This window comes from Pholcus phalangioides, unplaced genomic scaffold (assembly GCF_987345545.1).
Source record: "Pholcus phalangioides strain wild (caught in Gottingen) unplaced genomic scaffold, Ppha-v1.0 ptg000014l_1, whole genome shotgun sequence".
Taxonomy (NCBI): Eukaryota; Metazoa; Arthropoda; class Arachnida; order Araneae; family Pholcidae; genus Pholcus; species Pholcus phalangioides.
The window spans coordinates 13646090-13662857 of record NW_028301607.1 but is presented as its reverse complement, the minus strand read 5'-3'; the positions used below and the strand labels follow the sequence as shown (position 1 = coordinate 13662857).

The following is a 16768-nucleotide window of genomic DNA, read 5'->3' as shown; positions in this document are numbered from 1 at the left end:
CATGAAATCTGTCCACCAGAAAGGACTATACATCAGTCTGAGTAATGTCAGTTTTGTTATAACTATCTCGTATATTCCACCTATAACGATGATTCTTTTATAACCAGACATTTCTCCGGTTTCTTGAGAATCATTATACATGCGTTTGACTGATTAACATTTTTTTGGATCTCAGAAATATTTGTATTAATTCCATAACATCAATTACCACACATGGCATTACTATTATTACTTAACTGCATATACACCTTGTAGACGTGCGAAAGTTCTCTTGCGGAATTTCAAATTATCAGATGGCAAAATACACCATTCTTGGGGCCATGACATGAAATATTCGAAATTCCCCACATGAAAAGAAAAAGCTATAGAGGGATATTTTGTATCCACATAATAGAGATAACATAATAACAGAGGTAACATAATAAGAGCAACATAGAGACATTTAAACTTAATTTACAGAAATCCTTCACATCACTCAAAGTGTATGTCACGGCTTCTTGCAACATCACCATCCTTTGTCAGGGGTGTTGATGTGAGCTGGAGACAGGGTGGGGGGGGGGGGGGGTGCGAAAGAAAATCTTAGAATGCAGAAGAAGTGGTAGCCACTTCCGCGAAAATGCGACAGGAGGTATGGAACGAGTAGACATCCAACCATCAATCATTACATTAGCATTGCAGCATTTTGCTAAAGCTTTTATCACCATTTCCGTTTTTTTTTGCAAAAGGAATTTACCTAGCTTAAACCCTGGCTGGAGATATTGATTTGTGCGCCCATTTATGCTTTGAAGTAATTCTTTTACATATGAAAATATCCACCAAATAATTCTGGGAAGTCATAGATCATCATGAATTGGATAAGGGTGCCGCAAATGACAAAAGTTTGAGAACCACTACTTTATACAAGATTGCGCAAAATTCAATCATCATTTCTCTTTAGTTTGTTTTAATACACAAAACAACTCATAACAGAAATACTTGAAATCAGATAATCTTGTGCCAATAAATATTTGGAACGGCAGTGTTTGTGGAAGAGAAAACACAAATGTGAACGGGGGTACTATACATTTAAACTTCAGATATCACTTGGCCTTTCAAAACAGAAGAGATAATTACGAATGGTAAAACATTACCGTAACCAAAAATAGCTAATTTTGACCTTACGAGTACATCGTTATTATATATTATAATACAAGACCGATTTTTCAAATGAATCGATCAACAGGCATTTGATTGGTTGTTTCGAGGTACAAAACATAAACAACATCTCATAAAAAAGAATAAACAGTCACTGGGAGAAAAAAATTATGATCAAATAACGTTCACGGACAGACATTCCTCCGTGACTTTTGTCTCACAGTATATAAAGCTTTCATACCGACCATCATGAACTTCAAACAACAGTTACATATCTATAAAAACCTTCCCAATAGAAAACACAACATTACATAAATCTTGAAGCATATACATCAGCATGACTCCATGGCATGCAGATAAAAGAAAAATAATCAAACAACAGTCAAACCTTAAACCATAACCCCCTCGGAAAATATCAAGGGGATTAAAAAAAATGAAATTGAATCTGAAAACGTTCAATTTACCCATCATGAAAAATTTCAGAATGATATACATTCCCAGTAAAAACAGTTTGGGTGGTGACTGATTTTTTCCCCACTTTTTTCTGTTCTCTTGGTCGCGATTTCTGTGATTCGTGAGGACATAGTAACATTTCAGAGAGTAAGAACTCGTTGAATGAGTGAATGGCCATCTGCAAATCTTGAAGGCTCTGGTAAAAGAAAAAAAAAAAAAAAAACAGAATTAATAACTGGTTGGTTGACATAAATGAAATAGCCTACTTCACCGAAATAGTCGATTATGTCGGGAGACACACATACACTGGATAGGATCCCCCAAAAGCAGAATATGCCAAAATCCCTAACATATTTCGCGGAACAATCAGTGCTACTGAAGAACAATCTGAAAGAATTTGAAGAAAAGTGTAGAAAACACTATTATGGGATTTTTACTACTATTTAACCGTACATACATCTCGTGCACATTCCTTTACAGAATTTCTAATGAACTAGTACATGCCAAAATGGGTGTAAGGGGTCATTCAAGTATTACGTCAGCATCGAGGGGGGTTTGAAGGTTGCTGGGGCTCCAACTTTATTTATGTTGTCAGAATTGTGCTTGTTTCTTGTTAGCGCTGCCATGTGCTTTCAATATTTTGAAATAAAAAATGGTAAATGCTGGAATTTTCATGTTATGTATCATGTTGTAGGTCTGCCTGCTCTCTGCAGAGACTTTTTTAAATGGGAGACTGGCTCACATTCATGCCTAGAAGTTGAAAAACCTCAGGAAATTTTTACTAATTTTTACCTCTTCCATATTTCTCTGCAGAAATTCTAAATGTTGGAATATGCATGTATGTGCTGTGAACCTGATGTGAAATTTGTATTGTAGGCCTGAAGGGGAGCATACCTCTCTATGGGGAGACTTTTTAATGGGCAGATCAGCTCGTATTCAAACAAAGTTTCAAAGTTCAGAAAACCAACTTCAGCTCACCACCACTGTGGTGTCTGTGGGGTTCGAACCCAGTTCTTCTCAACGCGAGTCCATCACTATGACCACTCCACCACCACAGCGGCAAAAATTTTTACAATTCTCAATATGCACCTCGTACACATTCCTCAACGAAATTTCTAATGAATTGGCAAATGAAGGAATGTGTGGCCCTAACGCATTTATGCTGTCGAGTTGTGCTTGTTTTGTGTTCATGCTGCCATCGGTCTTCCATATTTTGAAGTAAAGATGATAAATGCTTGAATTTTTATGTTGTAGGTCTGCCTGCTCTCTACAGAGAGATTTCTTTAAATGGGAGACCGGCTCGAATTCGCACGCATCAAAGCTGGAAAACCAACTTAACGACCACCACAGTGCTGTCAACAGGGTTTGAACCCGGATTCTCATGTCGAGAGTCCAGCACGATCCCCCACACGACTGCACAGCAGCAGGAATGTTTACTGCAGATCATTTTCAGTCAGCCCAGGGCTCATTGCAGAACAATGCAAAATATTCTGCTTTGGGGCACTGATAATTTATTGTCATAACTGGAAATACACCATTTCACCCAAAGTAAAAAACGATAGAATCCCAAAGGTCCTAAATGAGGATAGCTTTTGTTTTTGCTGAAAGCAAGACTCAGGAACTAGTGCACCAAAAACGTCCTGTTCAGAAATAATTAAGAGACATCATCTCCATCCTACTGACCTTTCAGGAAACTCGAGCAAAGCTACTGAATAATCAGGACAACAAATTTTGACAGATGATTGCCATTAAATAGATTTCGAACTCGTTCTATGACCAAGTACAATAAAACCCCTCTTTTGCAGACTTGTGGGAAAAAACCCTCTGTAAAAGAAGTGTGACTGTATTTGGAGGAGGGAGTTCCTGCGAAAACTGTAAAATACAGCATTTATTTATTCAATATTGCTGCATAATTGTTCACACTTGCCAGGTGAGCGCACTAGACTACAAAGGCAATGAATATCTCAATCTTTCCTTGGAGATTGTCTGCACTGAACAGGACCATACATGGATGGTCGGACCTAATTCATACCAAAGCTCACAATTGCTGACACCAGATGGTGACTTATCCAAGGGGATGATGTCACTCTCGGCTATCCATATGAAGGTTTTCTAACAGCTGGCTGATGCAAAGATATAGGCCCTATTCTGGAAAGAAAAAATTCAACTTGCATCATTAGGCGAACATATCGTTTGCAAGTAAGTGCAGTTTTAAGGAGTAATTTTTGATTGGGTTTTTTTTTAACCTAAATTGCAGGGAATAGAATCCACGTCCTCTCACTTACCGGATGAGTGCCCTAGACCACTAGATTACAAAGGCAAGGAATATCTCAATCTGTCCTTGGAGCTCACGTGCACTGAACAGGACCGTTCGACCGTACATAAACAGTTGGACCCTAATTCAGGCCTAATTAGTATAAGATGTGCTTAAAGTCATGAAAGTACATAATTATTGCACAGATAAGCAAATTGGAATTACAAAAGAAAAAACAAAAACAATGTTTGCACACTTAATTTACATCTTTTGCAAAAACTGATCAAAATTGATGCGATTTTCTCTATTATAAACAAGGGCTATATAGCAAGGTCTGTTTCATCCCTTCGAAGTTGCTCTTGCCAGTCTTGGCTCAGTGGTAAAAGATAAGACAATGAAACTGGTCTCATGGTTGGACTCATTTTTCCAAACCCAAAAAACCAGGGCAGGTTAAAAAAAAAAAATACCCAATCAAAAATTACTCCTTAAAACTGCACTTACTTGCAAATGGCATGTTCGCCTAATGATGCAATTGCTTTGTCACACTTTATCTTAAGAGAAATATAAACTGAAGAGCCCAAAAAACTGGCACAGGCATGCATATGCAAATAAAGAGATATGGAACCAATCAGAGTACGGTGCTGCGGTCGGCAACGCCTATATAACGCAACAAGTGTCTGGCATAGTTGTTAGATCGGTTACTGCTGCTACAATGGCAGGTTATCAAGATTTAAGTGAGTTTGAACATGGTGTTATAGTCGGCGCATGGGAGATGGGACATAGTATCTCCGAGGTAGCGATGAAATTTGGATTTTCACGTACGACCATTCCACGAGTGTACCGTGAATATCGGAAATCCGGTAAAAAATTAAATCTACGACATCGCTGCGGCCGGAAAAAGATCATGCAAGAACGGGACCAACGACGACTGACGAGAATCATTAAACGTGACAGACATGCAACCCTTCCGCAAATTGCAGCAGATTTCAATGCTGGGCCATCAACAAGTGTCAGCGTGCGAACCATTCAACGAAACATCATCAATATGGGCTTTCGGAACCGAAGGTCCACTCGTGTACCCTTGATGACTGCAGAACACAAAGCTTTACGCCTCGCTTGGGCCCGACAACACCGACATTGGACTGTTGAGGACTGGAAACACGTTGCCTGGTCTGACGAGTCTCTGTTCCAATTGCTTCGAGCTGATGGACGTGTACGGGTATGGAGACAACCTCATGAATCCATGGACCCTACATGTCAACAGGGGACTGTTCAAGCTGGTGGAGGCTCTGTGATGGTATGGGGCGTGTGCAGTTGGCGTGATATGGGACCCCTGATACGTCTAGATACGACTCTGACAGGTGACAGGTATGTAAGCATCCTGTCTGATCACCTGCACCCATTCATGTCCATTGTGCATTCCAACAGACTTGGACAATTTCAGCAGGACAATGCGACACCCCACACGTCCAAAATTGCTACAAAGTGGCTCCAGGAACACTCTTCTGACTTCAGACACTTCCGCTGGCCACCAAAATCCCCAGACATGAACATTATTGAACATATCTGGGATGCCTTGCAACGTGCTGTTCAGAAGAGATCTCCACCCCCCTCTTACTCCTACGGATTTATGGACAGCCCTGCAGGATTCATGGTGTCAATTACCTTCAGCACTACTTCAGACATTAGTCGAGTCCATGCCATGTCGTGTTGCGGCACTTCTGCGGGAGCACGGGGACCCTACACGATATTAGGCAGGTGTACCAGTTTTTTGGCTCTTCAGTGTATTTACATGGCAGTACCCTTTAGGCCTTTTTTTTTTTGTTTATCAAATTTATTGATTTTATTATCCTCGAGTGACCACAGAGCCCTTGGAAAGTGCACACGGAGCCCCGGTTGAGAACCGCTGCTCTAAGCAATGTGTTAATTTCAATGCCATTTGAAAGCTAAGAACTTAAAATTTCTTTTAAAGAAATTCATTGTGACCGCATTTAGCCAGCGGACCAAATGTAGCTCTGCAGGCTATCTGCTGTGGCATGCACCCTCAAACCGAATTTTATAAAAATGAACTAAGCTAATGGCACATTTACAGATCCCTCAAGTGACCCGTGGCACATTCACGGATCACTTAAAGTGTCCTGTGACACAGCTCCAGAGCACTTAAGCGATCTGTGTCATTTAGAGCACAGCTGCCAACTTTTGAAAGTGAAAATTAGAGAGATTTTCGCGTGGATGCATATTTTATACTAAAACCACTCCCTAATAAATAGAAAAAGGGATTTTCCACGCATAAAAGTTGAAGCATAGGGAACAAAGTCCCTACTCAAAAATTGAAATCAAATAAAATAGCAATTTCATACACATGGAAGTTAAACCCTTGGGAATAAAATCCCTACACAAAAAACAAGTGAAATAGGAGGCCAAAACTTCAATGGTGATCTAAAAAAATATATTCTGTTCAATCAGAAATGTGAACAAACATTATGCGCGAATGACCCCAAAATCATCGGAAGATGAAGGGAAAAAAGCGTCAATTTTTAAAAAACACTGACTTTTTGTGACACTTGCTTGATGTTTTTTTTGATTTAACATGGGTGATTATGTTAGTCTTTCGACCATGACCTATGAAAGCATCTTTAAAATTGATTAAATATTTTTTTGCTTATCAGTATTCATGTTTTGTAATCGCACATACGTAACTTCAACAGAAGAGGAAGTTTTGACCACATGCACGCCACTATAATTTTCAATTATTATCTAGGACTATTGGCCCTGCACGATAAGACACTTGTTACCATCAGAGGGTTTGTAAAACTTCCTTAAAAAGGGAATTTCCTACCATTCCCCCGATTTATAACGTGTGACATCATTTCGAAAGGGGGAAAACCCACAAGAAATTATCAGAAATTATACAAGGAATTATTTTCAGAAGCAGGGATTATTTTTCAATGAAATAGGGAATTTTTAGGGATAATTAGGAATTTTTGTGGTTTTTGTAAAAATTTGGGAGATTTAAGAACTTTTCGGAAGGTTGAGAGATGAAGCTAAAATTTGGGAAACTTGGCAGCTATGATTTAGAGATCCCTTGAGTGACATGTAGCACAGTTTTAGAGCACTTAAGAGCCCCCCAGTGCAGTTCTATACCACTAAAGATACCTGTGATATGAATGATATTTCATATTTTTATAAAGGGTGGTCGATGACGTAAGTATCATCAAAACCTCCCCGCCATCAAAAGTCAGTAAATTGGAATCCCCATCGATGCTGATGTGACACTTGAATAACTTTATGTATGATGTAATATCTGTTTTGCAAATTCAGATGTAATCTCTTGAAGCTGATTGGATCCAATGACCTTAAATGGTCGGGAAATTTCTTTCAAATACAGTCCTCGCTCTGTCTCACTTTGTTTTTTTTTGGAGTGTGAACTAAGTAACAGTAAAGTGCCTTGTGGACCTCTGCACTCATTGCCATGTCTAATTTAGGAGGTTGACTTGATGCCATAACCAGGGCAGCAACTAGGTGGGGAATAAGTAGTTCCGCTGCCCCAGGCGCTGGATCACAGGAGGTGCAAATTTCACCCTCTAACCTATCCTTTAATATTACAAAAAGGGACACGAAATGCATGTTTGCCCCTCGCCTGAACAAGCATCTATCTCATAGGCGGAGATTGACTTGAAAGTTTGGGGGGGGGGGCACGATGATGTCAGTTCATATATACATTAGATCAGTCGACTCCACCTTTGACGCTGGGGGGAGGGCAATGCCCCCCCCCCCCAGCATCTCTGCCCATGATCTACCTGTGGCTGTTGCCGTAACCACTCCCTGATCGCTGCCTAATTCTGTGGAGATCATGCCAGCACCATATTTAACCGCCATTCTGCTGATCTCTTGGAGATCATGTCCATGATGAGATGTGATGGTTGCCTGAATCCATTGTTGCAATAATCAGGTACCAGCAATGCAGATCTATGCAAGTCACTGTCTTCGAAAGGTGCCAAAAACTACTATATGTGCTTCTTTGACATGGATGCAGCAGACTTTCTACTGATGTGGATATTTTTCCGATCATCACACTGGCGAGATATAGGCCTATTTCAATAATGACTGTGATATTTTAACTTAAATTTTGTTAACGGGAACATTCAAATTTTGGCATTATGCTTATGATATGTTATATATTTTTTTGATTATTGAAATTGATTTCCGGAAATAATAGATCGATTGTTGCTGTAATTAAAATAAATTTAATGAAATAAATATTCAGATAGAAAAATCTGTCTCATTCCTTATTGCCGTCAAAAGTTCATTTGAGAAAAGCAAAAGTACATGGAATGCAATTAACGTTGCACTATAAACCAGTTATGTCTGGGTGATAATGACAGATGGTACTGACTCCGACGAGTCACGGAACAGTCCATATTACAGCCCTGACCATAAACACTCAAATTTCAAAAGTATGGGAAAAAGCACACGAGGTGATGCATACATACACACACTCATCTGAGAAATTTTTCTAGAGTTAAGATAAAATTACCTGTTGGCTTTCCTTACTCTTGACCTGTTTTTCGAGCTTCTTGATCTTCTTCTGAAAAAATACAAACGAGTCTTTTATTTTTTCTCGCAGATTTGAAGAACAAGAACCACAAATGTCATTAGATGCTTGCAGACATAGACTCGCCTCAGGCTGTACTTGTCGTCTCCCATCAGGTTGCACCTGTCGTTTGGCCTCAGGTCGTTGGGGTTTCTGAAGCAAAGTTTGTGAAGAAGGCGAATTTAGATTGTTAAGAAGTCCCATGCTCTCACCTAAACCATTTTGCTTTTCTGGAGATTTGCTCGCCTGCAGAGGCTTGTTCTGATTGCCTTTTTCCCCCTTATTCATCTTTTTAAAAGCTTTCCAAGTTGGAATCTTGCAGCTGACGGGCAAGTCCTGAACCTCGATGAATTCACTCGGTTCCATTTCCTTGATATTTTTTGGTTTTTGGCCGATCCAAATCATGGTGGGCTTATGCCAAACGTGACCAGAGTCATCTATTATCTTAAAGCAGTTTAATCGAACCACACTACCGACACTGAGTACGTCGCTCATGTGAGAGTGGTTTTCACTCACCAGTACACCATTTTCGTAGAAATCAGCTTGGAAAAATCCTATAGATTTATCTAATTCCTTGCATTTTACTTCAACGAAACTTCTCCTTATTCTTGTGACATTTCCTTCGATATCTTCAAAAAATAATATTCGGTCTGTTTCCTTCTTTGGCAATTCGTTCAAATTTTTAGGTGAATCACTAGCAGCAGTTTTATTTTTACTATTGACAGCCTGCACACCATTTTCATCACAGTCCTTGTAATCATTGTCTGAATCACTGAATACCCTTTCTTGTATAGGATTGTTAGCCTGACAAATAGTTTCTGTATCCCCTTCTCTCTGAGAATTGACATCTTTATTTTCCTGAACACTATCAAGACTATTTATACTATGGCTATCATCGTTTTCCGATTCATCATCACTTACGTAAAGTTCAGTATTATCTGGATTTTGAGACGCAGGTTCGGAATCCTCTCTGTCAACCACAGTTACGTCATTTTGACAAGTGGCATCCTCTTCCTCTTCAGAATACGGACAATCTGCCCAATTGACGTATGCAGGAGGGTCGTTTGTGACACAATCTGGGTTTGACGATTCACAATTTTGTGGCTCAGGCTTCTCAATCTGACATTCTGAAACATTTGGTCTTTGTCCGATCCACACCAATGTTACTTGCCAATCAGAGTTCTTATCAGACCTGAATGCATCAAAGTTGCATATATCTCCTTCTATAACAGACCACGTCACATCCTGTACAACTTCGCCATTCATATACATCTTTGAAGGGTCTATAATAGCTTGATAACAATCAGAAGGCCCGAATTTGACAACAATATCATCTGAAGGCAGATAAAATATGTTTCCACGGTGAGCTTTGAGACAAGTTGCGCTAGGATCGATATCTGGCGGTGCCTGGTTGCGTAAGTTATCGGACGACCCGATATTGGTATTGGATTTATTTTTCGATGACTCAGTATTTTTGCGAATGTTTTTACCAGAAAGTTTTGTATGTCTCAACCAGACTTTTGTGGCTTCCCATTTCGCGTCCTTTGATGGTTTATTGGATGCAATTGCTTCGAAAATTACTGTATCCCCCTTTTGTAGAACATCTGTCAGATTGGTAATTTTTTCCACACCAACCACTCTATTGCGATGAAAAAAAACATGCTCCTTAGCATCGTCCTTTATAATTAAAAAACCATGGGAATCGAATACTTTTTGCACGATACCTTCGGAACTGTAGTCCTCACTGTCACATACTTTATTGCTTTCATCATCATCTTTGACAGCTATCTTATTATTATCTTTGACAGCTATCTTATTATTATCTTTGACAGCTATCTTATTATTATCTTTGACAACTTTATTATTATTTTGGATAGCTACCTTACTTTTACCAGCAGTTCCATGCTGAGGTTTAGGCTTTTCGACATTAAGACCCTTCACAGGAGGACTGTTTTTAGGGTACGCCTTTTTCTGCTCTACATAAGACGTGACACTGATTTTCTTGGAAGAATATGTTTGGGGCCTTCTGTTATGATTGTGAGGTTTATTTCTGTTGTTCCTTGAACTAATGGAACAATCATCATCATCACTAGAATCTTCATTAGCAAACCAAAGATTAACAGCCTTGTATTTTGCATCACATTCAGTAGGTCCTCTAACAGCATCAAAACCCACCATTTGCCCAAGCTCTAAATCATACTCAGCAATCAAAGCTCGTTCACGTTTCGCGAAATTCAAAGTCGAAAAGTACAAAGTCGTTTCGATTGGCTTCACTACTTTAATGAAACCAAATGTAGAAAAGAGCCTATATATAACACCTCTACCGTTCTTTATCTCCTTAGGAAGGACTTTGCCAATCCTGGAACTACTTGCTCTGCTTTCGCAGCTAGAATCTCTTTTACTCCGGAACGAGCGGTCTGTAATATACCGATCGATGAGAGAAACGTTGCCTTTTTCGACTCTGAAGACATCAGGATACTCGTCAAGAAATGAACGAACCGCAAATTTTGATATTCCAATTGCATTTTGCACATTATAAGGCAATGCCGACATCTGATTTGTCAATTGGTTTAGCGGAAGTGACCCATACCTCAGCATCTTGTTGACTATGAACTCATAGTAATGATTCTTTGGTGAATCAGACGATGTTGATGAAATCGAGCTTCTTCTAGATGGACTCATTTTGAAACGTGATAGGTTGAATCAGCTTAATACATCACTGTAACACACGCACAGCCAATCTGAAATAATCAAGAGATAGATCACACAATTAATTTCTCAATTCAACCTATAACATGAAGGAGTGAATATGGTCAATGTCTAGAATCCAGGAAATTAGCTAGCTGTTTCGGGAATCACCCAGACTTTCGACATCGGCCAAGCGACTTTACCATCAATGTATTAATATTTGAGCAGCGATTCTCAAATGTGCCTTAAGATAATTTGGGGATCAAATTAATTGAACAGTGAAATAAGGATAATGATCATAATTAGCATGTCACAGCACAATTTAGGGGGTACCACAAGACTTTGAAATTCATGAGACCAGGGCAGCTCAACACAAAATTTTCACCCATGTGACCTATCCGGAATATATGTAAATCAGCAATGCAATTGATGATGATTGGTCACTTTCACTATAAAAGGCTGTGATAATGTTGTCTCTTCACATTTGAAATTCCACTTCAGTTGCATTCAGCCGTAGTTCACCACTTGCTGGTTAACTCCACCTGGGGAGTTAGGATGCCATAGTTTGGAATGTGTCTATAGTCCTAAAAGTTCCTGAACCGTTCCAAGGCCGTTCCTTCATCATGCAAGGCCAACCAAAGTAAAAGAACGGACGAGTGACTTCAATATCCAGCTGAGGTGAATGGAGATATGGACAGACGAATTGGCAATATCAAGTTTTGTCAAAATTTGTAAAATCTCTAAATCCAATTGTTCAAATTCACTGCAAATTAAATCTAAATTGCTATCAGTTTGAATTCTCAGCTCTTGTCGTGTTTGCTCGTGATGCTTATTAAATTTTGATCCAGGTTGTGACAAACTCACCACACATCGTATAAGAAACCGTTCACACTGGACAGAATTCTGGGTTCTAACCAATCAGTATTGAGTTGCAGGTTGTTCGCTTATTGTATTAGTTCAGTGTGTATGCGGCCCAAGCTACATCAATGAAACTAACCAAAAACATGCAGCTTTGCTAACCAGCTAGAAGAAATGTATCAAAATTACGGTTTTCTCTATGAATTACTCCATCCTATATAGTCATAAGGGGCCATTCAAGTATTACGTAAGCAGATTTTCAGCCATTTTTGTCAGCAAAACACTGATCCCCCCTTCCCCGTCAGCAAAATTTTGTCACCAGCTTAGAATATTTCATCTTCAAAAAAGGGTGGTTGATGACGTAAGCAACCTTCAAACCCCCTTCCCATCAAAAGCCAGCAAATCCGAAACCCCTCCCCTCCTCGATGCTGAGGTACTACTTGAATGACCCCTAACTGGAATTTTACCGAAAACTAAAATCATATTTCTTTAGGGAAAGTTTTTAAGAATTATTTCCTCTTCTTTATTCCTGGAATTGGTGGCTCTGTCCTGTCATGCTGCTCTCTATTTGACAATTGAAAAAAATAATTTAAGTGTCATGCAAATTTCTTGAGATGATGCAAACATATCAATGGACCTACACAAAAAAACTAATTTGAAAAAATATTTTGTTCAAAAAGTGTGAAATATATATTTTTTTGTGCCTGACCAGCTGCAGTGATCGCATGTTTGGCGATCACGGCCAATCCATCTCATTGCCATTTTGGAATTTGTGGAAACTGATTTTGAATTAATATGTAAAATTTGATGAAATGCCAATAATGACGTAATTGTCGCAAGAAGGGTCAGTGTGGTAACTCATTTGGGCCAACATTATTCTTGTTTTGACTGTAAATAAAAGCCTCTCACCAAGAGTTAATATGAACTTACCGACACAGTTTGCCATTACATTCACATTTGTCTTTCAACATGTGATTGATTCAAATTTTTATTTCACTAGGACTTTGCCTTTGACTAGGAAAGTTATCCTATAATGTGAAGTTAAACAAAGCTAATCTGCTCCAGGTTCTAGTTGTTCCAGGCAGGCTCAAATGCCTTAACGAATTGATTCAAGTTCCAACCGAGATTGTTGAAATGATTCGAGTCACCAGATTTTTGTTTATATGTGTTTATTTATGTTTTATATGGTGATATTTTCACTGTAATGATATATTTTGCTTGAAATGTATTTAATATTTCTATATACCTTGTCTCACGGGCGGAGGTACCCGCAGGCTTCTATCCCATTAGCACAATTCCCATGATCTCAAATTGCCATAACCATGTAAACAATGTTTACATAAACTTCGTGCGCTGAAGGTCAACAGTATGGCGATTGGTCAAACGAAAAACCTGTTCTCTGCCACTATACATACTCCTGGCTGAAGCTTCAGCGTGGCATTCATTCTTCCATTCATGCGGTTTCGCCAACAAGCAGTTCTGAGTGTAGAGCAGGAAGCTCTTCACCCTAACCTACAAACATCATATGATGTGAGCGTATTCTAATCACATGCAACTAATATTTTTGAGTATAGTGTCTTGTGCTACTCCGGGCAGTTGGTGATGAATTCTCACATATAGTTAATAGATATCTACGTTAAGTTCACAAGGTGATAAGGTGGTTGATGTTATGAGTGATGAGATCTCACTAGTGGTCTTCCTGTCAATTAATGTCTAATCTTGTGTGCTGTGTCATCGATGTGTAGCTTGGTGAATCACAATCTTCCCGACATTATTGTCTGATTCCTCAGAGAGGTCGCCAGGATTCTCTTAGCTTGAGTGGATTGTTGCTGATTGGGTGAGGTCTTACATGTTTATATATAGAGAATTTGACAATTGTGTATAACTGTAAAAATTTATTTATTTGACGAATGTAACATAATAATGTGGAGTTTACCTATGATTTACATTATGGATGTACAAATCATGGGATGTAACCTATACGAGACGTTACACCCCGGTGACCTGGTATTCACCCAGACCAGCATAAGGGTGTCACAAACATGAAAAGTTTAAGAATCCTAGAGCTACAGTCACGTGGCTTACTACTGTGGTGGTCATAGTGACGAACTTGCATTGCAAGAACATAGGTTCGAACCCCCAACTATAGTGGTGGTTGGCTGTAGTTGGTTTTCTATCGTTATTAAGTTTGAGGTGCAAATTCAAGCAGATCTCGTTAAAAAGTTATAATTAACTTTTAAGCTGGTTGTTTACATTAGTTTGACAAATTCATGACATTCTTCTGATTTTTCCTTCCTTTATATCAGCGTTTCTTAACCGGTCCACAACAGTGGCAGAAGTTTGCAGGCAGACTTGATAATTCAATTCCAACTGGATGGAAAATTATTCAATTGTTTTAATTGAGATTATATTAATATCCAATACAATAAAAATTGTATCTTCATACTTAGGTTCATTATACCTCAAGTAAAATGTGGGAAATTGAGATCCTAAATACGAGTATCACTAATTTGCAGCCCAAAAATACAATTTACGACAAATTTTCTAATTACTGCAAAAAAAGGGGTGAAGGGTGGGGGAAATAAAAGGTTGCTACAAATCACCGTAAACAAAAATTTGACGGGAAAAACATTCAAATGAAACAATTACTGCAAAATATGGGATGTCGCCAATTGTCTTTAAAAATGTTGCCAAAGGTCAGCAGAATCTCCAGTTGTAGTTAAAATTGTTGAAAAATTGAAGAAAACCAGTTTAACTTGACAATGTGAGATGAATATTTGTATTTATACCCGAAATTATCATACTATAAAAACGTCATTTATTACAGACTTTAGTGAACATTATAAATTTAAATAAACATCATTGAAAAAAATGGAACCAATGTAAAAAAAAGAAATTCAGAATCACTAAAAATACAGAAATGCCCTGTAATACAAGGCATTGCTCAAAGTCTCCATGCAGTACGAAATGACCCTAACTCACCGATTGTGTAAAGCTTTTTTTGTGTTCAGATCAGAATGACATCTCAAAAGACAACTGAAAATCATTTCGCCAATGATTTCAAATTAATCGTGAAACATCAGATATCCGAGGTTGAGCATGAGGAGACAGTGCTGTAAGTGAGTCTTAAGATCACGTAAGATATGCGTGATCAATATGTTGTGATGTAATTTGCAAGGACTGTGTTCCCGACTTCGAATAAGACTAACTTTGGTGCCTTTGAAAATAAGCTAAATACTATTTGAATTTGTAAATCTCATTTTCTGAGTATACTTAAACATATGTTAATTTTTTAAATCATGAAAATTAATATGTAATTAAAGAAAAGAAGTTTCATATGTAATTTTAAAAAAATTACTCAAGTCCTGTAGCTCTACATTTCTTTTAAATACACGTGTCTTAGTAAAACTTTTTTTTCGAAAAAATAATTGAAGTGAATTAAAAAATTATTTAGTGACCAAATTGATAGATGAATGAAATCATGTAAAAAGACACAGTGATTTAACAAAAACCCTTTTCGTTGATTTTTTAAATGCATTAATACTTGCTGGGGGTCAAAATGGCACCACACCCACAGTTAAGCACAGAAGTTTAACAACAGCAGTTAAGGGCCCAAGGTGCAGAAGAAATATCGGGAGGGGGGGGGGGGAAAGACCCTTAAATTAGGAAAAAGTGTAAAGTTAGACTTTGTCATGACGAGCACCCAGAGCGCCCGTTGTTAAATCAGACTCTAGTTAATAATTGCTACTTTGAAGTATCAAATTCCGTTATAAGCGGGCTTGACTAAGTTTATCATGACAAAATTATAAATTTAGGTGACTATCACTACAAGTATGGTTGGGGGGGGGGGGGGGAACGGCGCGATTTAATCAGGAAACTACCATACTCCTTTATATTGACACCCTATATTTTGAGTGGTCACTAAGCTGGGGGAGGGGCACAATAACAAATATAAATCATACTCTTCAAATAACCGTTATGGTACTTTTATATAAGATAAACTAAACAACTTTAATATAAATACCTCTTCGGTCGGTTATGCACTTTTTTAGAAACTGATATTGTATTATAGTAACATTATTTTGGCCACGATACAATAATATAAATTGAAGACCTATCATAACATTTAATTACAAATAGTTTTTCGGTTATTTTTACTAGGACAAAAGTAAACTGCATAAACACGAGATATTGAAACACCTACGGGCTAAGCTTTCTTTGGACGTCTCTCTGTTTCTTCAGCGTTTCGCTAAATAAACAAATGGAGGCGAAAGCCCCGTCGTACACGTCGACTCAATATTACAAAGGTGCGCGTAACAGATAAAAAAATTTTATCACCGATTCCAAAACTAAAAGTTAAACTAATGTGAATCACGATTTATTCATGTGACAACTTATTGGCTCACTCTCGAAGCCCATGGACTCTCCACCATTGGACGCTCAAAACAAAAAAAGAGTGTGACTATATAACCCGTATTTTCCAGGAGTAGAATTTTGTTGTTTTTTTCACAATGTTTGGCTGATTCATCATTTTAATGGAGAAACTTATTTTGTTAAGATTGCTAAAATTTTTAACGTGAGTTGTGCATCAATAAAATGTCCCGCTTTTCATATATGGTCAGGGTATATGAAAACCATCAGAAGAACAATGTCAATAGAAAAAACTATCTACCTCCAGACAAGCGTTTGTTTATTTTCAATTTTTGATCGTCAAGGGCGCTTTTTTGTAATGTTAGTCGTTGGAGGAGGCCCTCCCTCCATGGCTTCGTTGTTTGAAATGACAGGTT

At 38.3% G+C, this 16768-nt stretch overlaps 2 protein-coding genes across 4 annotated transcripts in view; one reads left to right on the top strand and one right to left on the bottom strand.

The window, feature by feature from the left end:
- Nucleotides 1-562: 562 nt before the first annotated feature.
- On the bottom strand, nucleotides 563-16358 carry LOC149078189 (uncharacterized). The gene is made up of 3 exons (XM_089241779.1): nucleotides 16186-16358; nucleotides 8379-11176; nucleotides 563-1783 (listed from the first exon to the last, which is right to left on the bottom strand). Exons 2-3 carry the CDS (start codon nucleotides 11115-11117, stop codon nucleotides 1595-1597), a joined length of 2928 nt encoding a protein of 975 aa, XP_089097905.1. The 5' UTR covers nucleotides 11118-11176; nucleotides 16186-16358; the 3' UTR covers nucleotides 563-1594.
- A 340-nt stretch (nucleotides 16359-16698) lies between these two features.
- Cp110 (Centriolar coiled coil protein 110kDa) overlaps nucleotides 16699-16768 on the top strand; it is a 33885-nt gene continuing 33815 nt past the window's right edge. For all 3 annotated transcript variants that reach the window (XM_089241778.1, XM_089241777.1, XM_089241776.1), the window contains exon 1: nucleotides 16699-16765. In XM_089241778.1, coding sequence (XP_089097904.1) covers nucleotides 16711-16765 — 55 coding nt within the window. In that variant the 5' untranslated portion in view covers nucleotides 16699-16710. The remainder of the gene's footprint in view (nucleotides 16766-16768) is intronic.